General features: G+C 34.9%; 1 protein-coding gene across 1 annotated transcript in view; it reads right to left on the bottom strand.

Moving 5' to 3' along the window:
* Positions 1–9,771: 9,771 nt before the first annotated feature.
* Positions 9,772–25,681, bottom strand: part of LOC131051242 (ATP synthase subunit delta', mitochondrial) — a 36,421-nt gene continuing 20,511 nt past the window's right edge. The window contains exon 2 of the mRNA XM_057985662.1: positions 9,772–10,398. Within this exon, the coding sequence (XP_057841645.1) occupies positions 10,054–10,398 (345 nt within the window). The 3' untranslated portion in view covers positions 9,772–10,053. The remainder of the gene's footprint in view (positions 10,399–25,681) is intronic.

Genomic DNA, 25,681 nt, shown 5'->3' on the forward strand with positions numbered 1-25,681 from the left:
AGGTTTAGAGGGATTCTGGAAGGATTTAGGAAGATGGTTAGGAGGCAAGTGGGAGATGTAGGAAAATGCAAGTGGGTGAGAGATTATAGGATTTAATTAAAATAAATTGCTTTATTTTAATTTGGTTGCAAGTTGGGGATCTAAATAAATTAGATTTATTTAATTGGGGTGAACTATTTAATTAAATGTAAATTTAATTAAAAGTAGAGATAAGGGATTTAATTAAATAAAATGATTTATTCAATTAAGTGATAAAAAGGTCTTAAGTGAATTTAAATAAATAAATTGAATAATGTATTTAATTAAATAGAAGAATGTGGATGATTTAATTTTATTAGATATAGCTAAATAGAGGAATGAGAATAAAATGAACATTAAATATTCATTTAGGAATATGGTCATTTTTATATGTCTACAGTCATGACTTTAAAGTTGCTAGTGTTGATGATGACTACCTAAAGCAATAAATCATGTGATGCCAAATCAACACATCAATTAAACATTGACTTAGTGCAAAGTATCGGTCTCACTTTATTTTTAGGTCTTTGAAATTTTCACGTAAGATTTTAAGAAGCACAAAGTTAAGGTGCTCAACTATTGAGTCTATTTTATATTCTTCATTTTCAACAAATAAATAATATCCATCAATGTTAAGTTATTGCTCATATGGATCAACTAGGAGTTGAACTTATTACCTTTCATTTGTTGTTGGAGTGCTCTATCAACTAAGCTATTAGCTCCTCTTTGACTAATCCATTGTTAACCCCCTTAAGCCACTATGTAGGTTCTTGGTGCTCCTAGTTTGGCTTTAATACCACATGTTGAGCTACAACTCATGTGGACCAGCTAAGACTTGAACCTAGGAACTTCCATTTGTTGTTGGAATACTCTACTAATTGAATTACTAGCTTGTATTTGGCCAGCCCATTATTAATTTGAATGTAAATTATTTCTCACAATTAGATTCCAAATACTCAATAAATCTAGATTGACAAGGATAAAATATATCTGTATCCAAATTCTCTTCATTATTTCTAGTGGCTGTGAGTTTATCATCCATTAACTTTGTTTGTACCATCGTTGGAAGCCATGATTGATGCAAAATGATCCTCACATCATAGTCCTCGTTCACATGATAGCTAAAATAAGTGCTCTTTACATCCCTTCCCAACAATTTTCTTCTCACTTTCATTGCTAAAAGTTAGCAAAAGAATTTTTATATCATGTGCTTCCTACCAAATTATCCCAGATGTTCAAGAACATTGTGACCAACCTGAAAGTGTGATATAAAATTGATATGTATTACTTTTCTCATGTTTTCGACATATTTAGATCATCTTGGAATTCCGACCAGGTTCCCAAGGCATGTTAAATCTCATCAAAAGTGATACGTTTCTTCAATGCTACTTTATAACAGTCCTTATGTATGCGCAATGCCCCCCAATTTCTATTACTCATAAATTTATGTATACAGGATAAACATGGTTTATGAAAATGAATTTTTTAAAGCATAATTTTAAGCCAATAAGGGTGGAAAGGGCCGCATTCTGGAGGACCTAAGAGAGCCATATTTATAATAAAATTAGGTGAATTATTGAATTTGTTGGTTTTCTATGCACATCATTCCTATTATTGAATTGCTTATTCAAATATGCCTAAAAGCTTTACATTAATTGATCTTAAATGATGATATCTTGTTGTGAGCTAGTTTCCTTCAAGGTTCTTTTATGTGTAATAAATATTTTGCAAGGTTATTTATTGGGGGTTTTCTTACATGTATGTTGCTTATAAAGTAGATCTATTAGGGAGGCTTGCATGTGGAATATTTTTCTTTCAAAAACATGTCACTTTCATTTGGATTAACTTATTGGTGCTAAGATGATGCTTTTGTCTTATGTTCCATGCTTTGAGAATTGTGTCAAATTCATCTCTCTTTGGTATCTAGATAAGAATTTTAGAGCATTAATTATGAATAAAATTGTTAAAAGAGGTATATTAATACTGTTGTAATGTGGCCAATGTGTATTGGTGGGTGAAACATGTGTGAATGAGAGATCAAGAGGAAAACTACCATTTCCCTCCAAGGAGAGATGAGAGTTTCACTACGGATTTCCCTTCAAACACTTTTCACCCAATTACATTGGAAGAGGAGAGGAGAATTCACTAGATTCAACCTTCAAAGAAGAAGATAGAATTTTGAGTGAAATGGGAATGATAAGCTAATCCCCTCTTCCTATTTGAAATAGAAAGGAATTGATTGAATTATGTAATGCAAAAGTGACAAAGAACTGATTATAACTTGAGATCGGAGTATGGGATGAAGTTGTGCACCTCGATTTGGCAGTAATATGTTGAGATGATTTCGCCCTACGAATTTGAGGAAAAGTTGTCCGGATCATGGCGGGAATGTACACGGTCCTCCGAAAAATCCGCGAAATGAAAAGGTTTTTTTTGCCTTTGCAAATGGAGCCTGAATCCGAAAGTACAATTGCGCACCTGCAACCTACACACAAAAAAGAGAGAAAATGGGTTGGGATTGAGGGTTTGCCTTTAGGTCAAACCCCAGTTTTGGAATTAACCAAGTAAAGAAATAATAGACTTGCAAGCAAATGTAAATGAAAGACTAAAATGTAAATCACCTCAAGGGAGGTTGTGATAGCAATGTTGATAGAAATGCTTGTGTGGAATTGAATGTTGGAATCAATCTCCTCTTCAATGGTTGAATCCTTGACTTGAATGCAACACCTAGCCTTGAAGGGAGACTTGAGAATGTTCAATGCTGGAAAAGAATGCTTGAATACTTGAATGCTCTTGAATGCTTGATCTCATGTAAACTTCCCACTCATCCCACTTATCCAACTTATCCAAATGAGAGGGCAAATGCAACTTAAATACTTGTCAATTAGGGTTAATAAAATTGATTTTCATCACAGGCCGACATCAAGGAAGTTTTCCCGCTCATTGCATAACCTACAATGCATGCTTAGAAAAGATCCTACGCCAAAATAGGGCAGGGACAGGGGCGCCACACCCCTGTTGCCACGCCCATGTCCTAGGAGGACATGCCCCTGTCCTACCCCTTTCTCCAAGGCAGAGTGCAGATAGGGTGGTGCGGAGGCCAAGGAAGAAACAAATTCTGAGGGTTGAGCAGTCTCTGGTCTCCAATCAGGCTAGAGGATTCAATGTTGTGTGTGTGAGCACCCTAATGCGGTCAAAAATTGCTAGGGTCGCAATTTTATGACACTACAACTGCATCTTAATATTGAGAAAGCTAAATATAAATTTTAGTTTATAGAGTTCATTTTTTTGTAAAAAATTATTGACAAAGGCTTTAATTAGCTAAAGTGAGTTACAATGGCTTTGACCTTTCTACAATATTCAATTTAAATGGGGCATCCAAAATGTATGCTCCCCAAATTACAAATGTAAGAGCATCTCTAATGTATAAGAGAGTTGTAAGAGAAAGTTACACAAGTTGAACAAGAACATTCACCATCCTATGACATGTAATTATGACTATCATAAAATATCTTGGAACTATTTAAATAAGATAGATTAGATCACCCAAATTGGGAGGATAACTATGAATGCTATAACAAATTATTATAATGGGTGTAAAGAATATGCTATATTTGTTATGAAGACTCTTCTTAGGATATGGGCATTAGAATTTGACCAAGGGATTTAGGTGACACTTTTTAGTGGTATTAGCTCATGGTTTTTTAATTCCCTTTTAGCAGTTCCATGTGTTAGTTTCTCTATTTAACATGTGTTTGGAATAGGGTTTGCATAGTGTATTTTTAAGTATTGTTATGTTATCAATATAACACACAATCTTAGTGTTGATCTTATTTCTTATGAAGGTCCATTGCCTAGATTATATTGTAACCAATATTCTTGTTAATTAATACATTGGTTTGGATTTTGGAGGCTAGGTTTTCATCTCAAATGTTATTTACCAAGATACATCATTATGTCATGGTGAATGATTTTATTCTTTCAAATCATTTTAGATCATATTTTTATATTTATATATCCTCTTAGATTAGCATAAGAAGTATTTTCACACCTTAGCTTCCTTTCTTTTGGTATTAAATCTTAATCAACTCAAGTCCTAGGTGGTAGGACTAAGGATTTTTGTACTAATTTTGGTTTGATTGGGAGCATTCTAGATAATATCTCTATTTCAAAAAATATAGCAAGCATTTCTACTCTAGAGAGAGAAAATCAATGGTACTAACTTTGAGCTTTGGAAGCTCAAGATGGAGGATTTGTTCATTGTTCGATCTCTATGAGCTACAATATCTAGATCCAAACTACTTGTAATGTGACCAAATGATTGGTCAATGTTGGAAAAAAAGTGAGAAGCCTTATTAACATTTTCTTGTAAAATTCTATGTTGTTGTATGTCTATGAAAATCTATGGAAAAAATATAGGAAAAGTTGAGGAACTTATATTAAGCTAAATTTCTAGTTAATTATTCTTTTCTACAAAATTTGTACAATTTAAGGATAATTGATAATAATTATATTGTTAAGTGCCTAAATATTTTTACTATAATCATAACACTTTTACAATTCATGGGTGTGAAGATAGAAGAGGAAGATAAATGCATGATCCTTTTGTGTTATTTTAAAAACTCGTGGGAATCTCCACAAAGGTTATCGGATGTATGTCTCCAAATTGGTGCTTAGAAAGGTTGTGAAATTCTTCTCTTTGAAGGTGTGATGAGAAAATATACTAAATCCAACAAAGATGCCTTGCTTGTTCATAGGTGAACTAAATTTAAAAAATGGAAAGGAGGACATAAAGAAAGACAAGAGTAGATTGAAATCTTGTGGAAAAACTATATCTCTTAGAAAGGATAAGAAAAAATGTTGGAACTATGAAAAGACATGTCATTTCAAAAGAGGTTGCAAGGAGAAGAAAAAGAAGAAAAGGGTCGAATGATAAGGCTCCATTCATACCCTCTTTATTAGATTTAATATTTTACATAAAATGATTTTAGTAAATATTATCAAAATGATGCAAAAGATGTCTTTTGCATAGCCTTGGTAACCCATGCAATTGAGGATACATGGATCCACATGAATATTTATTTTGGGAGACTTTTGAACTAAGGTTTTTGGAAGTGGAAAGATATATCTTGTTGCAAAATCCTGTCTTAATAGTGTTGGTTATAAAAGAGTTAAGATATCATTCTTTGACAAAAGGATCAAGGGTATCTCTAGAGTTATGCATGTCTCTAATTTAGTTTAGAACATATTATCTATTAATAAAATGAATGATGTGGGTGTGCAATTATCTTCAATAATGGAGGACATGAAGATGGTTCGAGGATCTATGGAGCTCACAAATAAGGTTAAAATTGGTCTTTTTTAGTAGATACAATTAATAGATCTAAAGAGGGTACATCTCAGTTGTCAAAACCTATAGCAAAGAAATATGATATCTCCAAGTTTTGATGACCAAGAATTTTGGGTACATATGTATGCTCTTACCTTAAAAAGCAAGTTACCCACTAAGAGGACAATGTCATAGCACCAACACATGGGCTATATTCATGAAAAAGGTTTACAAACATTGAAAAATAAAATCTTGCAAAGAGGCTTTTTGGTTGTCCTTTGAATTTGATTTTTGGTGAGATTAGTATTTATAAGCAAAGTTATGTTTAGTTTTAGTCTAGTTCTCATAAATTAATGAATCTAATTCAATATGGTGTCTTTTTCTAGTTGATGTTTTGCATCTAAATATTTTTATAGTATCTATCATTTATTTGTGATTATTTCAAAAGGACATGGGTATATTTTTTGAACTAAATTCAAGGACTTTAGTCAATTTTGAGAGTTTAAGGTTCTCTTGAAATATCTAGCTAGTAGAAAGGTTAAAGTGTTGGGAATTGACAATGGCGGTGAATATTATTCTCTCTTTTGATAGGTTATGCGAGGAGAATGATGTAGAAAGGTATAAGACAACTCCATGCACCCCTCAACAAAATAGAATTGCAGAACATATGAACATGTTGCTAATAGAGAGGGGTATGGCTATGCCTAATGGGCTCATCCTAGAACATAATTTCTTAGTAGAAATGGTTGTTATTGCATGTTACCTAATTAGTAGGTCTCCTACATCTATGGAAGTTGGGCTAGGTAAAATCTTCTCTTCAATATCCTCATGTACTTGGTTACAAGGTACATATGCTCATTTGGCTATAAAGTAGTCAAATTCAATCTAATCTTTAAAATTAAATGATTAATCATCTAATATGTTATGATAATTTGTTTATTAATTTATGTGCTAGAAAGTTATGTAGATGAGTTTTGCACCTAGAATCAACAATTTGGCAATGTAACATCTATTACAAAATTATTAGCTTACATTGTTGCTTTTGAGTTTTGAGTAAATGGACACAAACAAATTTCTTGTGCAATAATTTAAGAAAGATGTACATAACATAATTAGAGCACTACATTGAGAATGGTAAGGAAAAATTGGTTCGTTTGTTTAAGAAATCTATTTATGATTAAAAATAGTCTTGTAGAATGTGGTAGAAAAAGTTCAATTCAAATGTTTTGGAGTTTGGGTTTATCAATTCTAAGTCAGATCATTGTGTTTTTATAAATCAACATGTGATTATAATATCATTATCATTATGTCATTGATTATATGTTGTTGTTTGGTAATGGCAAGAAATTGATTAGGGACATATAATCTCTAGTTTCATTCTAATGTGAAAATGACTTCTTGGGATGAAAATTAGACAAAATAGGACTAACAATGTTTTTTAGATTGGTCAAAGGAATTATGTTGAGTTTGTTTCTTAGCATTTCAATATGACACATAACAAATCAATAATTGCTCCTATTTGATGGGAACTAAGCTTTTGATTAAATGGTTTCTTATGGCACCCATAAAGATAGAGAAGATGAGTTCAATGCTCTATGCTAGTGCAATTGGGAGCCTTATGTATGTTATGATCTATACTAGACCAAGAAATACCCAAGCACTAGGAGCCTTGAGTTATGTTGCAATTAAGAGGGTCTTCAAATATTTTAGGGGTACTTTTAAGTACTATATATGTTATTATAAGGATATTTCAAAGAATTGACACTTAGTGGATATTCAAGGGTATTTGAATAGAGATTGGGTAGGGGACATTGACAACAAGTCTTACCAATGATTATGTGTTTAGTTTATTTGGTGGTGCAATGAGTTGAATGGGTTTTTGACAAGTTGTGGTCATTTTATCCATGACAAAGGTAGACTACATGGTGGCTACCCATGTTTGTTAGGAGGTAATTTGGCTTTAAGACTATTAAAAGTGGCGCTAATTTAGAGAGTTATTAAAGTTCACTGTGATAGTCAAAAGTGTCATATGTTTGGCAAAAGATCTCTTTCACATGCAAACAAATCATTTTAATGTTTAGTACATTTTGTTTCAAAAATGGTAGAAAATGGAAATATAATGTTAAAGAAAGTTGACACTTTGTATGGTGTTGTGGATGCATTGAAAAAGTTGGTGAGCATGGAGTGCAAGATTATGAAACTCTCAACCCCCAGTTAGTTGATAGTGTCAGTATTCCCTTTTCTCTTGCAAGATGTTTGACAAATGGAAGAAGATTGGAAAATGTGTCTTGATTTTCCATATTAATGTTGAGAATACTAAAATATAATTTGTGCACTATAGAGGTCTTTTTTTGCTCCAAAAATTATTGCAATAGGTTTTAACTAACTAAAAAGTAAGTTATCATAACACCTTGCTAAGATCTTCAATTAAAAAAATAAGTTCAACAAAGTTTCATAAGTCATGGCCTCCACAAGTTAGATCTACCAAATCACAAATGTAAGAGCATATATGTCACATGGGATAGTTATAAGAGGGAATAAAATTAATTGAATATTACAATACATCTTTGAAGGTATTGAATAAAATTGATCGAAGCACCCAAATTGAGAGTATATCTATGACATGATTATAGGATTAACAAATATAATATATTTACCATGAGAAATATTCTAAAGATTCTGATATTGAAATTAAACTAAGGGTTTTGAGCATCACTTTTGGATGGGATTAGCTCATGATTTTGTGATCCTTGTTTGGTGGCTTCATTTATTGGTTTCTCTATTTATTGGATGTTTGGGATGTAGTTTGTATAATGCATTTTTCACATATTGTTATGCACTACCAGTGTTATCCTAGATATGAGTGTTGGTGTTATCTTATGAATGATTTTGCCTGGATTGTATTGTAAACAATATTATCCTCAATTAATAGAACGATTTGAATATTGAAGACTAATTTTTTTCTCAAAAGGGTTGTCATGATACATTAGTGTTATGATGAATGATTTAAATGTGTTGTTTTTTCTTGTAAATTATCTTAAATCATATGTTTAATTCATCAAGGAAAATATTTTCTACACAATCAAATCACATATAATTTCACTTTTTAAATAAGATTTTAATATTATATCAACCATTTTTATATTACTATAACTATATTGTGCAAAACATAGACTAAGGTCCTATCCATATAACCAAAGATATTATATAATGAATACATTCTATTTCGTTCAAATTTTTAGTTTAATTCCAAACCCTATAATTTCAACTCCAATCAAATGAATCTGATCCAGCATATAGAATTGAACCATGCCACACAAGCAATCTAATAGAAGAATAAGAAATAATGAAGATGACATCCAACAACATTCAAACAACCTATATATGCAAAAGCATCGCAATGCTTTGCTAATTGCTTTTAAAAAAAACGAATTAGTCAAAAATCCAACCTATATATGCAAAAGCATCGCAATGCTTTGCTAATTGCTTTTTTAGTAAAAAATTTAGTCAAAAATCCAACGTGTTAGTGCGACATTGAATGCCTTTAAATATCAAAAAATAGTACCATAACATGGAATCGTGTACAAAGATGGCTCATAATGGTTAGTAAAATGGTTAATTTGGAATTTGAATTTGGGTTTCACTAAAATGGCTAACATTTCCAAACATCCCGTACAATATATTTAAATTTGGGCCACTTTAGGCAATTCTGTTTTAATTGTATTCTGCTTAGAGATCGTATCTTTTTTAAAGAGAAGGCAATCAAAATAATTCAAAACCCTCACTCTATAGTTGTAACGTACTGCCTGTAAAATATAAATTAGGCTTACCGTTGTTAACTAGGTCCAAATAAAAGTAAACCTTATCAACGCTTCTACTGTACCCATTACAAACTAGAGTTATGAGCAGGCTAACATGAATCTAAGATTCGTTTAGTTTACTAACAACCATGTAGTCTTTAGTTTGACTCTAAAATTACAAAGAAATGGAATGAAATCATCAGAAAAAAATTATGTTTGCAGGCAAGTTTATCAAATTTGATGTGTTGCTTGCTCCTACGGATTTTAGCAAACATGAAAGTGAGTTAAAACATTCTCGTTTCTATTTACTAATAGGTTCATATCAGTGCAATGATCATTCCAATACTGCGAATGAAATCAGACCAAAGTCATATATCGAGTTGATCAAATTCATACATAAACTGCAGAGTCTTGCATCACCAACCGATACACAAAATATACTAGATTACTGGCGCTCACCTTAAGGTATTATTATTTCAGAGAACCCTGACCAAACAAGCAGACATAGTCAACTATACTTGGTTAAGGTGATTTATTGAAAAAAAAACTATAAAAAACAACAGCCATCAAATATGGAACTCATAATTGAGCCACGAGCAAGGAAAACCAATGGAAATCAATAGCTTGAATGGAACAAAAAATTCTTTACTTGAATGAGTCATGATCAAGGGCATTTATTTGAACAATGAATCCAATAAAAATACCTTGATTCCAACAAAAATAAAATTAGGTTTCCATGATGTCATACCTATTTCTCTCAAATTTCATAACAAAACAAGCATGTCACCCTTTGAACCTATTCAAAAATAGGCTTTTTGAAGCTTCAACATTACTATGGCTCAGTTTATGATAGAAAATCCAGGCATTCAACACAACAATCAGAACTTAAATTGTGAGTCCATTATTTCATCCTGTAAGGGCAAAATTTAATGCACTATGCACTTCAACTCCAATTTGCGCCTCTGCCTTCTCAAGTTCAGTTGACGCTGAAGCCAATTTCTGTGTATAATCAGCCAATCCTTTCTGGACTTCCTGAGAATCAATCCTGTCCAGTGGAACAGCTTCAACTGCAATAATATCAGTGTAGGAGTTTGCATGAATAAATGCAAATCCACTGCTGATAAAATATTTCTTAACATCATCTCCCACATGAACAGACATTACACCAGGCTTGAGCTCAGCAATAGTTGCAACGTGTCCTGGCAATACACCCATCTGACCAGTAGTCGCAGGGATTATTACCATATCAACCTGAAATTATCCAGATCAAAATGCAGCAAGGTTGTCAGTGCTGGGGTAAACTTAAGATCAAAGAGAAACGTTTCTGTACTCAGCAAGTGTGAAGAAAAGTAAATATATCGTGAATTCCGTGCCTTCATTAAATTAAAAATAAAATAAAATAGTAGTTCACAATATTGTCTGTGGCACACCTGCAACTCTGATTTTTGTAAGAATATATTTCAATGAAAGGGAGTGGCCCCAAACCAAAAATTTAAAAAATAATCCGTGGCAAAAGGACAGCCTACATTTTATACAGAAATCATTTTATTAATATACTTCATTCAAATTGATCAAGAAGAGAATAAGAGAGCAGCAAATAGGCTTCCAGGAATTTAAAGCACAATGGCTAAGTCTTCAATCATAACACAAATGGAGCACCTTCAGAAGGTAAGCTATTAGAGCATAAACTCCATGATTTATATCAAAAAAACATATACTAGTAGAACATGGAATATTCTATGTTTCTTATTTCTGACAATCAGTAATCACATTCTCTAATAATGATGACAAATCTAAACACAGGAAGATGGAGTTCAGAAAGAAAGATAAGCATAAAACAATAACGCAATTTGATGGAATAAAGATCTTAGATAGAGACAAAGAAAGCATTCAATTTAGAGAGACTGTAGCCAGAGATATAACCAAAAGGGAGGAAAAGGCAATTAGATCAGTCAAGAATTGACCAGCCATAACCACAAGACAAATAACAACAAAAATCATTATGCCAAAAGACTTTGAAAGGACTCTATTGGGTAATCAGATTATAAATTTTGCAGGTTTGAATTGGGCAATAGCCATGAAAAGAAAAGCATTCTTCAACACTATCAGTTTCTGTCAATTTGAAAGCTATGTGGATATATTTCCTCTAAAGATTACTGATGAAGAATATGCGGAAACATTTCATTAAAAAAGTATTGTTCAAAAAGTATGGCAACATTGGAACACTATCAAGATGTGTACAAAGATCTTGTATTAGCGAACTTGAGCCAAAATTTCAAGAAAGATCTTTTAGTATTATGTACTGGCATGGACCTTGAACTATTTACATTCTATAAATATTATTGAGAAAGTAAAATCTATTCACAGTAAATAGACTTCCAGGAACTTGAAGCACAATGGCTAAGTCTTCAAACATAATGCAAATGGAGCACCTTCAGAAGGTAAGATATTTTAACATAAATTCCATGCTTTATATCAAAAAAACATAAACTAATAGAACATGGAATATTTTATGTTTCTTATTTCTGACATCTCAGTAATCACATTCTGTAAGTAAATCTAGATATTGATTAGAAGCGAAATAAACATTGGCATGAAAAGAGGACATCTGGAAAGAACTCCCGAATTTCAGAGTGAGGTGGAGAGGATGCAGACCAAATAACATATAGATTTTTTTTACAAAATAAGGAAAAAAAGTTCTCTTAATATATTGGTTATGAATTTTTACTGAATTTAAAAAAGTGATTTATATAAATTTGAAGTAAAGCAATCATTGAATTTAATGATGCAAAAACTATTTTTAATATTAAATTTTATCTGATTTTCTAGAACACGACTGATCTTTTAACTATTTCAAAATCTACATATATAACATACTAAAATCAAAAAATCATTTCCTTGAATAAACGTTCAGCAAAAATTCAGATTTAACCTTTTAAAATAAAAAATCTAACTACTTAAAAGTGATAACATCACAGCACAAAACTAGACAAAAAGTCAACCATTAAAGCAGAAAAATAAAACAAGGATTTCAGCATTGCACAGAACTGAAAGAGCGTGACTAAATTATAATGCTAGAAATAATATACAAATTTAATAAATGATTTTGTTTTTGGTGGACTGACATTCTTGGGGCTCCCAGGACCCAGACATCTCCCCAACCCACAAAAATGCAGGGATGCACCCTGGGCCCCATGAAGATGTGTTTCCAATGGAATGCTATGTTAGAAGAAAATGCCCATTTTACCAGTGTGGTAGTATACAAATTTAATAAATGATTTTGTTTTTGGTGGAATGACATTCTTGGGGCTCCCAGGACCCAGACATCTCCCCAACCCACAAAAATGCAGGGATGCACCCTGGGCCACATGAAGATGTGTTTCCAATGGAATGCTATTGTTAGAAGAAAATGCCCATTTTACCAGTGTGGTAGGAGACATAGAGAGATGCGTCTCCTACTCCTGGGACATGTGCAGAAAGGGGTATAGAAACATTTGCCACCAGAGACTCCTTGTCCACATCTATGGGGGCATCTCTATTCTGGCATGAGCTTCTCATGAAAAGACATTACAAAAAGTTTTTAAGCTATTAAAAGCCCTGACAGAACTCTAAAGCATGGTCTTCAATATTTCTAGTTTTCAGGGTTTTGCAGGTTTTTAATAGTCTTTTTTTAAACTTTTAGGGAAACATCCACACGTCAGTATGAACACACCAGCAGAGATGTCAGGTGACATGGACAGAAGTATCTGGTAATAGGAGACATCTCCATACTCATCTCCCATCTGTACCTCACAGCTACATTGAATTTCACCCAACTGAAATCTTAAAAACCATGGATTCATTACTCCTGAGAATTGTCAAATAAGTTCTCACAGTGCAACATGAAAACATCCACCACAAATCTTGTTTAGGTATCAACTTTAGCAAAATGTAGTTCCCATATTTTAAAAGAAAATAATCATGGGTTGCCATTAATTCTATTTTATCTCAAAATTCAAAGACATCAAACATAGCAGTAGTTAGGGGACATGGGACGAATCTGCCCAAATTTCAGGGATATCATATCACATGTACCACAATATGTATATAAGAGAAAAAGGATTTAAAAATGCTCAAGCGCTATTATTCTTTGATTGACAACTAAAAAAAGCTCAAACATTATTATTTTTTAATTGATAACTAATCACTCCTAAAAAAAAATTAAAATGTGAATCACTTAGTCAATATTGGCAGTGAACCATGGGGACGCCTTCCCCCCACCTCTCCAAGACGGGGGGACAGAGACGAGGCGTCACCCCACCACCACCAAGACATCCAGAGATGCCAAGGACGTCCTGATGTCTCTGGGATGTCTCAGGGACTCGTAGGAGTTTCCTGGTCGTCTCAGGGATGCCTAGGAGTCTCCCAGAGCCCCAACTTAGAAATTCTAACCCTAAGGAAAAGTGGTAGTCTTCAAGCCAGTCTCATTCTCTTCATCAAATATATACATGAATATAACGTTTAAGTATATTTCTTATACTTTAAGTTATATTTAATGTATACATTGGCAGGATGTTTGAGAGTGGTTTCAGATATCTAGGAGTTATAATGCAGATTCTAGGTTTTAGAAGATTTAAAAAATTTCATACTTAGTCAAGTTTCAGTAATCAGCAACCTCCCATTAGTATCTTTTGCTCTCTCTATCTTACTCTCTTTGTCTCCCTTCAACTCTAGGCCTATCTCTCTACCTATCACTCCTCTAACCCCTCTCTCTATCTCACTCTCTTCTCTTTTCCCCAAGATCTAGACCTATCTCTACATCTCTCTCTCTTACCCAAACCCCTGCCAAGGGTGCTACCCTCAACCTCGTTTTGGTGTTGCCCCAAACCCCCATCAAACTATAATTCTAAGCAAGTAATAAGCCAATGATGAATCATGATCATAAATCATATTTTTGATATTATAGAAATCTCCAATTTGACAATTTTGTTTGTCAAATTTTATTTAGTATTTAGTATTTGCAATTTTGTTATTTTATTAATTTGCTGAAGCTTTATTTGAAATATAATTCTTATACATCTTTTCATAACTAGTTTTTCAAGTACTATACGTATATCGACACCCACCCCCCCCACCCCGCCACCCCTTGTCGTCCCCCAACTTAGGGCCCTTTGTCCCCCCATCCCCGAAACTCGTCCTCAATGGCTGTGGAACATTGGATATTAGTCAATCATTACATTTAATGTTACTAATTAAAAAATGAAACAAAGTAACCCTCAGCCTTGTTCCCCTCCTCCACTCCCCCTTAATAGGGTAATCAACAATTACAAAAGAAGCAAGGCTTTACAAAACCCATCTCTCGATGGCTTCCTCAAACTAAAATGTGATGGGGGCTTCAAAAGTTCATTAAATCATGGTGAAAGTGGGTGTTGTGATGCAAGCTTCTCAAGGTTTGTTTGTCAAGGGTGGATCTTTTTCTTATAGGACCAAGCATGAATAATGAAATTAGGATTTGGTGCTTTTAGAAGGGATCAAACTGTCTTCTTCAATGGGATGCAAGCTTTTGTAAGTAAAGGGTGATACTCATGAGTGTTGTTCAAGTGATACCCTTAACAATATCTTAGAAGATTTGATTCTAGTATTTTTCGATGACATTCTTATCTACAGTTGCATTTGGGCAAATCATGTCAAGCATGTCCGACTTTTTGCTTAAGTGCTCCAAATGCATATTTGGTGTACAAGTGGAGAATAGGTGTACACATTGATCTGAAAAAGCCAAGATTGGCCCCGACCCTAGTCCATCAAGAGTCTCTATGGGTTCTTAGGCTTGAAAGGATACTACCATAAATTTGTCAAACATTTCAGTAAGATTGAAGGAACCATCACAACCCTACTTAATAAGAACTATTTCTTTTGGAATGAGGATGCAGCTGCTATGTGTTTTACCCCAATTCTAGCAATGCCTAGCTTTATGAATATGTTTATCCTAGAATGTGATGCCTTACGGACAAGAAAAGTAGCAATCTTAATGCAAGAGGGTCAACCTCTAGCTCTCACCAACAAACAATTGATTGAGAAGAATTTATTTAAAACAACCTGTAAAGAGGCGAATATGGCTATCTTAAATGTTTAACAATGGCATCCAAACCTTCTAGGCCATTGATTCCAAACTGAATCCAATCATAACAACATCAAATATTTCATACAAGCAGCGTCCTCCCCAAAACAACACAAATAGGTCGTAAATGGGGTATAACTATAAGAGAATGTGTATAAAAAGCAAAACAGAATGTATTGGCTGTTAGTTTTATTACTTTCAAATTAAATAAAACTCAGAAAATCAGAATTTGTTTCTAACTAGGTTAATTAGATTTATTGTTTTCCAGATTTAAGCATAGTAAGAAATGAATGCATAAAGACAAGACAAAGTTACCCTGGGAAAACCTCCTAGGAGGAAAAACCCAGCCAGAAAAGATCCTCAGATCTGATTATGGTTTTAGATTCAATTGATAATTACACACTTATCTAGAATATAGATGTTGCAGTCACAAGGAAGATGACATAGAAGTCTACACAACTAGCATACTGATAGAGATCATGATTTGCAGTCCTTCTAATCTGACTTGTTGTGCATAACAAGGGTTAGCTGCACCTTTCAACTAGTTCGCAGTCCTTTTATGGGGTTCGCTTGAGCCTTCAATGGAGATCACTGTCTTTAATGATAACATGCTGCCTCTAATGAAGTTCGTTGTAATCTGGCTGGTAATTTGCTGCCTTTTAATGAAGTTCGCTATGATCTGCTGCTTCTAAAGAAGTTCGCTACCTCCATATGTATTTCGCATTTACATAAAACTGAATGGATGAATATCATGTGAAGTATATGCCTTATTTATAGGAGTGGCAATACTTCTAATCAAGTCGGCTTGCCTTGCAAATGAACCTTTTAATTTATCTTTTAATTTATTTAATTCCTTTTGTGCGAAGTGGATAGGGTCAGCCCTATCATGGTGGCGTGTTGGGTTTGTAGTGTGGGGACCTTTTAGGAGTAGCCAAGAGGTATAGGGCTTGGCACTATATGTTGGAGAAGGGGCTAGCCCCCTTAGGCGGATTCCAATGTTGCCCAAGGCAATTGGAATCCACCAGCCCTAATTACAAACAACACTCCCTCTTAATTAGGGAAGAGAATCATAACCATAATCTTCCATCTTGCACACAAGCAAAGTATGGAACTACATAATCATAATCTTTCAGCTTGCACACGAGCATAGACTGGATCCACCTTACATTGCCCGCAGAGGGTGGAGAGGATCTTTTCTACCATCTTACATTGCCCTCAGAGGATGGTCAACAATTACACTAATACCATCTTACATTGCCCGCAGAGGATGGTTTAACAATTACACTTCTCCCTAAGAAGATTTACAATACCATCTTACATTGCCCGCAGAGGATGGTTAATAATTATACTTCTCCCTGAGAAGTCTACAATACGTCTCCCTAAGAAGTTTACAATACCACCTTACATTGCCAGCAGAGGGTGGTTTGATACAACACAATGTATCACTGAGATTGAGAATCCCTCTCAATTAGGGTTTCATTTTCCATAATACCAAGTCTGTCCCTGAAGTACACAAACTTCACTTTGGATAGAAGGTTGGTAAGAATATCTGCAACCTACTCATCAGTGCTAACATACTTCAGCTGAATAGCACCTCTTTGCACCATATCCCAAATGAAATGATAGTGGGTTTCCACATGTTTTGACCTGTCATGAAACACTGGATTGATAGACATTTTAATACAACTCGGGTTATCACAGTGAATAACTGTAGAATCCCAAGGCTGACCAAACAGCCCAGCAAGAAGCTTACGAAGCCACACTGCTTCTCTGGAAGCTACACTTGCTGCAATATACTCAACTTCAGCAGTACTCAATGCCACTAAGGATTGTTTTCTGCAAGCCCAAGAGATCACTGCAAATCCCAAGCTAAAACAAATACTGGAGGTGCTTTTCCTGTCTTTGACGCTTCCAGCCCAATCTGCATCTAAATAACCTTCCAAGGTTATTGAAGTGTTAAGTGGATACTTCAGCCCAAAACCAACTGTGCCTCGCAAGTATCTTAGGATATGCTTGGCTACAACAAGATGAACATGTTTGGGCATGCTCATAAACTGGCTGAGAGCATTCACAGCAAAACATATGTCTGCTCTAGTGTTAACTAGATACATCAGTGATCCAATCAACTGCTGGCACTCGGATGGATCTGCAAAATCAGAGTTAGCTGCAGAAACACTTAACTTCTTTAAGTTAGATTCCATAGGAGTAGACATGGGTTTACAATCCATCATTCTAAATCTTTTCAAAATGTCAATAGTATACTTTCCTTGACTTAGAAAAATTTCGTTGATCTTTGCGATACTTCTAGACCTAGAAAATAATGCATTAGACCTAAATCTTTCATTTCAAATTTTGAAGCTAGTTCTTTCTTGCATTTAATAATAAGTTCATCTTTACCAGTAAGGAATAAGTCATCCACATATAGAACTAGGATTAGCATTTCATCATTGGCTACCTTAAAGTATATGTTAGAGTCAGCATCATTTTTAAAAAAACCTAGACTTAGCAAGTATTTATCAATTCTTTCATACCAAGCACGAGGAGCTTGTTTAAGGCCATACAGAGCTTTCTTCAACCTGCACACATGAGTTAATCTATCCTGAATCTCATAACCCTCAGGTTGCTCAATATAGACCTCTCCCTCAATGACACCATCGAGGAAGGCAGTCTTAACATCCATCTGATGTAGTTTCCAACCCCTAGCAGCAGCAATAGCTATTATCGTTCTAATAGAAGTATATCTAGCAACAGGATCAAATGTTTCTTCATAGTCTATGCCTTCCTTTTGAGAAAAACCACGAGCTACAAATCTAGCCTTATATTTTTCAATACTACCATCAGCATTATGTTTAATTTTAAATAACCATTTAGAGGAAACAACAGATTTACCTTTGGGTCTGGGCACAATGTCCCACACATCATTCTTAATGATTGACTGATACTCTTCATCCATAGCAAGCTTTCAGGCATGATGAATCAAGGCTTCTTCAACATTGCAAGGTTCAGTTTCAATGAGATTGCACATCAATGCAATGTAGTTGGAGAATACCTGAGGTCTCTTAGTTTCACGGAAGGTGCCACTGGGAGCAGCAAATCTTTTGGCTTCTTGAATGGTGTTTATTACCCAAAGAGGCCTCTTTTTGGTAATGACAATGTCACTAGGAATATCAGTGGGATTCATGGGCTCTAGTGGATCATTATGTTCTTCTTGAGGTGGAGGTTCAACCAGCTCCCTTTGAATCTCAGGGTTAGTATCAACGTTTATATCTTGATTGTCATTAGCTTCATCAATAACACAAGAACCTTTCGATTTCTTAAAAGCAATGTCTTCTTCAAATGTAACATCCCTACTTACCTCAACATACCTTTGACTCAGGATGTATATCTTGAATGCCTTGGAGGATTCACTGTAGCCGACTAGCATGCCTTTCTTTCCAGAGGGTTCCAACTTTGATCGCTTTTCCTTGGGCACATGAACATAAACGGGACTTCCAAAAATTCTGAGGTGACTGATGTCTGGTTTGGATCCTGTGAAGGCTTCTTCCAGGGTCATGTTCTTTAGAACACGGTGAGGACATCTATTCTGGATATACACTGTTGTTCTAGAAGCCTCGGCCCATAGGAAAGTCTGCAAGTCTTGATCGTGAATCATAGCCTTTGCAGCCTCCACAATAGTCCTGTTCTTTCTTTCAGCAACACCATTTTGTTGAGGATTGTATGGAACACAAAACTCCCTCTTAATTCCTGACTCAACACAAAAATCATAAAAGCTACCGGAGGTGTACTCACCTCCATTGTCAGATCTTAAACATTTAATTCTTTTACCAAAGGAGTTTTCAGTTAATGCTTTAAACTCATAAATTTACTTCTTTAAATTTACTTAAGACTTCATCAGATTCTTTAGATTTCAAGAAGTAGATCCAAGTTTTCCTAGAGAAATCATCTATGAAGATTACGTAATAAAGAAATCCACTAGGAGATGCTATAGACATAGGACCACATAAATCAGAGTGAACAAGTTCTAGTTTGTCTTTAGCTCTATTTTCACTTTTATGAAAAGGGATGGAAGAGCTTGATAATGCAAGTGTCCAAGTCTTCTATGCCATAGCTCACAGGATTCAGGAGCCTCATTAATGAGGGCTTGAATAGGGTTAGTAGAGAGCTTATAAAGACTATCATATCTATGACCAATTATACGAGCATATTTAAAACTAGATTTTTTAGGCCAAACAAGAACTTTTCCCTCAGAAAATGCAATTTGATAACCTTTATCTTCTAGAGCAGAAATGGAAATTAGGTTTCTTTTAATTCCAGAAACAAACAAGATATCACTGAGGTGCAGAGAAATACCAGAGTCTAAATTTAGAGAAGTAGAGCCAGAACCTCTTACCAAATAACGAGCGTCATCACCAATTACCACGTGAAGGCTGGTATCCTTTTCTACTAAGTCTAAAAGATGATCACAGTAGCCTATGATGTGTCTGGAGGCACCACTGTCAATCAACCATGTATTGCTATCTGAAGGAACACTGCTAGACAGAGCGGAGATGAATAAGAAGTCATCATTTTGTTCTGAGACTTCATTTAGGTTGGCTTCACTTTGGTTAGGGTTATTTTGATATTCTTTAGCATAGTGACCAAATTTGTCACATCTAAAGCATCGGACACGCGAGGTATCTCTTGGTTTCTTCCAAGGGTGTTGGGAACTAAATGGTCTGAATTCCCTATTTCTTTTTGGATAAGGCTTCTTCCAATTTCCCCCTTTCTTGCATTAAGCTGCAAGCATGTGATGATCATCTACATGGGGACTTTTGGTTTGCCCTCTTGAGATGAGGCGAAACTCTTCTTGGATGCAATCATTCTTAAGGCGATCAAGGGTAAGTAACTCAGTCCTGCCACTTATGGTTTGGATAAATGACTCCCATGAGTGAGATCATTCTTAAGGCGATCAAGGGTAAGTAACTCAGTCCTGCCACTTATGGTTTGGATAAATGACTCCCATGAGTGAGGTAGACCATTTAGGGCAATCATGACAAGGTCTTTGTCTTCCATGTTATGACCAATTAAACCTAGCTGATTCTTTAGTTCTGAAATTCTCATAAAGTAGGAAATAACAGAATCTTCTTTTGCCATTTTGATATTAAGTAGTTGCTGTCTTAAAGTAATTGCCCTACTGAGATTGTTAACTTCATATGTACCTTGTAGATGGCTGAACATTTCCCTTGCAGTGGTGAATGAGGCAATAGAGGTGACTAGGTGGTCTTTGACTGAATCAATGAAAATCTTCCTAACCTTGACAGCATCCTTTTTGAATTGTTTTAACTCGGCTGCATCCGTAGGTTCAATTAGTTCTTTCGCTTCCATGAATTGGAGAAGGTCTGCTTCCTCTAGAGCCAACTTGATTCGAACCTTCCATGCAGTAAAATTAAGATTCCCATCAAGCCTATCTTCAACTTTCAGCCCCATTGACATAATCTACAAATGCGACAACAATCTGGAAATAAAGGAGTACTGAATTCTAAAATCCGAATGTTTGATCTAGCCTATAGCTCTGATACCATGTTAGTTTTATTACTTTCAGATTAAATAAAACTCAGAAAATCAGAATTTGTTTCTAACTAGGTTAATTAGATTTATTGTTTTCCAGATTTAAGCATAGTAAGAAATGAATGCATAAAGACAAGACAAAGTTACCCTGGGAAAACCTCCTAGGAGGAAAAACCCATCCAGAAAAGATCCTCAGATCTGATTATGGTTTTAGATTCAATTGATAATTACACACTTATCTGGAGTATAGATGTTGTAGTCACAAGGAAGATGACATAGAAGTCTACACAACTAGCTTACTGACAGAGATCATGATTTGCAGTCCTTCTAATCTGACTTGCTATGCATAACAAGGGTTAGCTGCACCTTTCAACTAGTTCGCAGTCCTTTTATGGGGTTTGCTTGAGCCTTCAATGGAGATCATTGTCTTTAATGATAACCTGCTGCCTCTAATGAAGTTCGCTGTGATCTGACTGGTAATCTGCTGCCTTTTAATAAAGTTCGCTATGATCTGCTACCTCTAAAGAAGTTCGCTACCTCCAAATGTATTTTGCATTTACATAAAACTGAATGGATGAATATTATGTGAAGTATATGCCTTATTTATAGGAGTGGTAATACTTCTAATCAAGTCGGCTTGCCTTGCAAATGAACCTTTTAATTTATCTTTTAATTTATTTAATTCCTTTTGTGCGAAGTGGATAGGGTCGGCCCTGTCATGGTGGCGTGTTGGGTTTGTAGCGTGGGGACCTTTTAGGAGTAGCCGAGAGGTATAGGGCCTGGCCCTATATGTTGGAAAAGGGGCTGGCCCCCTTAGGTGGATTCCAATGTTGCCCAAGGCAATTGGAATCCGCCAGCCCTAATTACAAACAACATTGACTAATGCACTCTCATAAATATGAAGGTCAACGTTTATCCTTTCAGTTTTGGTCAACGTTTATCACAAACTTCGAAATATTTATCATCTTACAATTGGAAGCAAATCCTCAATCAATGCAAGGATTCACATGGCAAGGTTTAGTGTTGAAGTATCTTAATAGAATTTACTTGTGTTGCAACTCCCAACTCAAGAAATAGTTATTCACAGATCTCCACTCATCCCCGATGGCAGATCACCTTAAACTTTACAACTTATGAGCGTGTCGAGAAAAAAAAATTGAGATGGACTTAACCAATATGTCAAAATATTTGTCATTGAATGTGATATATGTCAATATAACAAGGGTGAAACAACCAATACTCTAGGATCTTTACAAGCCCCTCCTATTCCACACATTGTGGGACGGTAAACAAATCATTTTGGTGATTGTGTACCACCCCACCAAGTTGGCTTATTTTTTTGCCCTATCACACCACTAGACTTTGCAATAGTAGCTTAATGTCATGTCGCTTTTTCAAAAAAAAATCAAAAGTAGTACTTACTGTAAATAGTCAGCTGTCCTGACCCAAAATAGAAAATTAGGATCCATTTTTAGTTTAAAAAATATTATAAAATTTGGTGTCTAGGGTTAAGCCATGGATATCATTTTCCCACCAAAGATATTTAAATTAAATATTCCCCTAATTGAGATATTGGAAATCGGAAAGCCTCTCATGGCTTATCTTTTTGGCAATTAGTGGCTTTTCGCAGTTTTTGAGAAGTGGCAAGTTTTCTTGGGAGTTGTAGGAATTTGGAGACACTTGAAAAGAAAAAGTTTCCTTTCCTTGGGAGTGGGATTTTGGCATCCATACTTGGGTTTTGAAAGTGATTTATACATGTTTTTGGCTTCATTTCTCATTATTCTTGTTGCAGATTTTATCAAAGCTTTTGCTTGTTTCTTCACTAGCTGGTAAACCAGTAGAGAAGAAGACTGTAGAACAGGAGTTTGAAAGTTTCCAGCTGATCTAAGGACAGGAGTCAGAAGAATACCAGGTGATCTAAGACGGGAGTCAATGATCACCATAATATAATCTCATACAGAGGTTATCATCGTGCTGAATGATTTGGCTTCTTCAGATTTGCAGTTTGTTTGTAATAAGTTATTGGGGTGTGAATAAAATATTTGTTGCAGATTTTAATGAGAGAGTAGAGGTTGTGTTTTGCTGCTATTTCATTGTTGATTCAGTCATTGTATCATAAGAAACCCATTTTGTAAGTTTGGGAAGTTTTCCTGAAATTTTGTGAGCTTGCAGTACATTTCAGACTTGTCATTAGCTCATTGCTTTAGGTTAGTTTGTGGTAGAAGTTCGTTGCTGTTTATATCAGATTATGACAGCAAATATGATGTATTCCATGCCACAAATCAGTAATATTTTATGAAATAACAGTTCTATGAAGTTTGATGCAAATTTGGGGTGTTATAGTGTCCATTCCTGGAAGCTGTTTGCTAATTTCTATTAATTTGCATAAGTTTAAATTAAAGAAACTTAAAAGAATTTCAGATTTCGTTAAAATATTTATCAAGGGGCATTACACACAACACTTCTTAGGCACTATTGTCAAGCTACATGGTTGCCCCATTCTATTAGGAGTGACCAAGATGCTACCTTCACCAACAACTTTTGACGAGAGCTATTTATATTGCATGACACTCAGCTGAAAATGAGTCAGCAAACCATCCTTAGACAGATGGTCAAACAAATATTGTTAATAAATGCCCAGAAACTTACCTTCGTTATTTTTTGTCCAAGCATCAAGGTCAATGGGTTAAGTAGTTGCCTCTAGCAAAAATGGTGGTAGAATACCACTTATCACATTGCAGCCAAAATAACCCCAAATCAAGCTTTATATTGTCATCCTCCACCTTCTATGGCTTCTTATAGTTCCTTATCCAACAGAGCACAAGTTCTCAAAAAACTTAAAGGAGAATTTACAATAAGCACAAAACCATATAATGCAATAGATGGATCAACACAAATCCAAGCTGAGGTTTTAAATGTGTGATTTTGTCTTTTTGTGTCTATAGCTCTACAGTCCTCTTTGCAAGATAGAATGGGCCATACTCTGGGTCACAAAATTTGCAGCCCTTATCAAGTGTTCAAACACATCAAGTAGGTGGCCTACTAACTAGCCTTTCGACTGCTACAAATATCCACCCAATACTCTTTGTCTCGTCTCAAGAAAAACATTGGCTTGACCACGCAAGTGCAAACGTCCCTTCTAATGTTGGATGAGGGGCCACTATTTTTGGAATCTAGAAGAAACTTAGATACCCATGAGAAGCAATTTCTCGCTTGCATAATCAAGTAGGTCTTGGTGTAGTGACAAGGAATGTAACCTTAAGGTGCAAAATAGGAGACAACAACCATTTTGTCACAATTTTTAAATCTCAAGCTTCGAGGACTAAAATTTTTTGAAGCAGAAAGCAATGTCAAGACCCTAGTTTCTCATTTATGTATTATCTATTATTAAGTAAAGGCTTGGGTGTATATGCATTGCAAGTCACCCTATTAGTTAATTAAAATTAATATGTTTATCCCATATTAATGGGATGTGTTAGTTGATACTTATTAGATATATGTAGTTGTATTTAGGCAAGACAGAGGCATCTTGAACACTACAATTAGATATTATGCTCTACTGAAAGGAATGCCACCTCAGAGTGGTACCAGAAATTTGCATATATCAGTGTATTGTCCATATTTATTTACAAGTTCATTGCAGGTTCTAAAACATATTTGTTGAGGCAAGTTACCAAATGTGAGATCGTTGATAAGATTCTCTTTATTTTCAGAAGCGCTATGGAGTAGGTAGAATCTAGTGGCATGGTGGGAGGTGCTTTAATGGAGGGATGATGAAGCACCATTGACTAGGCAAAGCGTTTCTCTTCAGAGTTAGACATAAACAATAGTTGTGTTGAACTCTCTACGATGAAAAACCATGATTCTAGAGATGCTGCATGGTATTATCTCTGAACAACATATAGCATTAGCAAAACTGAGAATGATGTTAACAAGTTAATTTCTGGACTTTGCCTCAAAATTGTACATTTAAATTAGTAATGTCCTTACAGCCTTATTGCTTCATAACCCTAAACATCCTTAAGCTAATTGATATTGATTGCATCCTCTGTTGCTCTAAACATCTTCTTTGTAGCATTTTTAGCCAAAAGGTTGATTCCATATTCCTTCTCTTCAAGCTTATACAATTTTGGTGTGCATACCTTAAATGTATTGGTAAGAAGGCTTGTGGCCAGTCCTTGGACACTATGATCCATTGTTGCCATTGTAGTTTCCTTCTTGCATTCTTCAAAATTTCTTGCAATTTGCTTGTTCTTTGTAGCAATTCCTTTTAAAGAGCTCAACATATATACCATTTCTTTCTAAAAATGTGAAACTTTAAGGATCTAGTGGCAAGGGTTTCAAGGGAGCTTGTTTTTTGTGACAAGTGACAACAGGAAGTGGCTGGCAAATACAAGTATGGGTGAATTTTCCTATAAAAAAACTGATGAATTAGAGAACATTCATCAGCTCTACAATTTTATAAAAAATCTAGAAAAAAGAAGACACTCATCGAGCTCAAACTTCAATAAACTTCAATAACTGTTCTTATTTAAAGTATAGTTTGGAAGGCTTCAAGGATCTCTCTTTTGTCTAGCCAATTCAAACTAGTGTCACAATTCCTCCACGTAAGGCTTCCGTCGCTTTAGTTGCATAAGCAAATACTTTAAGTGAAACAAACTAAGGGATTTTCTTCAAAGCAAATCATAAGATGATTAGCAACCACATGTAACAAAGGAGGTATAGCAACTCGTTGTTTTATCCCAAAATTTATATTGAATGACAAAAACATGGATCTTAGACAAATCTTCTTTATGGGATAGGAAATTATATCATAAATTGGGGAAGCATAGTGTTGGCAACTACCTTAATGGTACACCCCACTTTGTGAATTTTTAAGTCCATAAATCA

The sequence above is a fragment of the Cryptomeria japonica genome, chromosome 5 (genome assembly GCF_030272615.1).
Source record: "Cryptomeria japonica chromosome 5, Sugi_1.0, whole genome shotgun sequence".
In the NCBI taxonomy this organism is placed as follows: domain Eukaryota; kingdom Viridiplantae; phylum Streptophyta; class Pinopsida; order Cupressales; family Cupressaceae; genus Cryptomeria; species Cryptomeria japonica.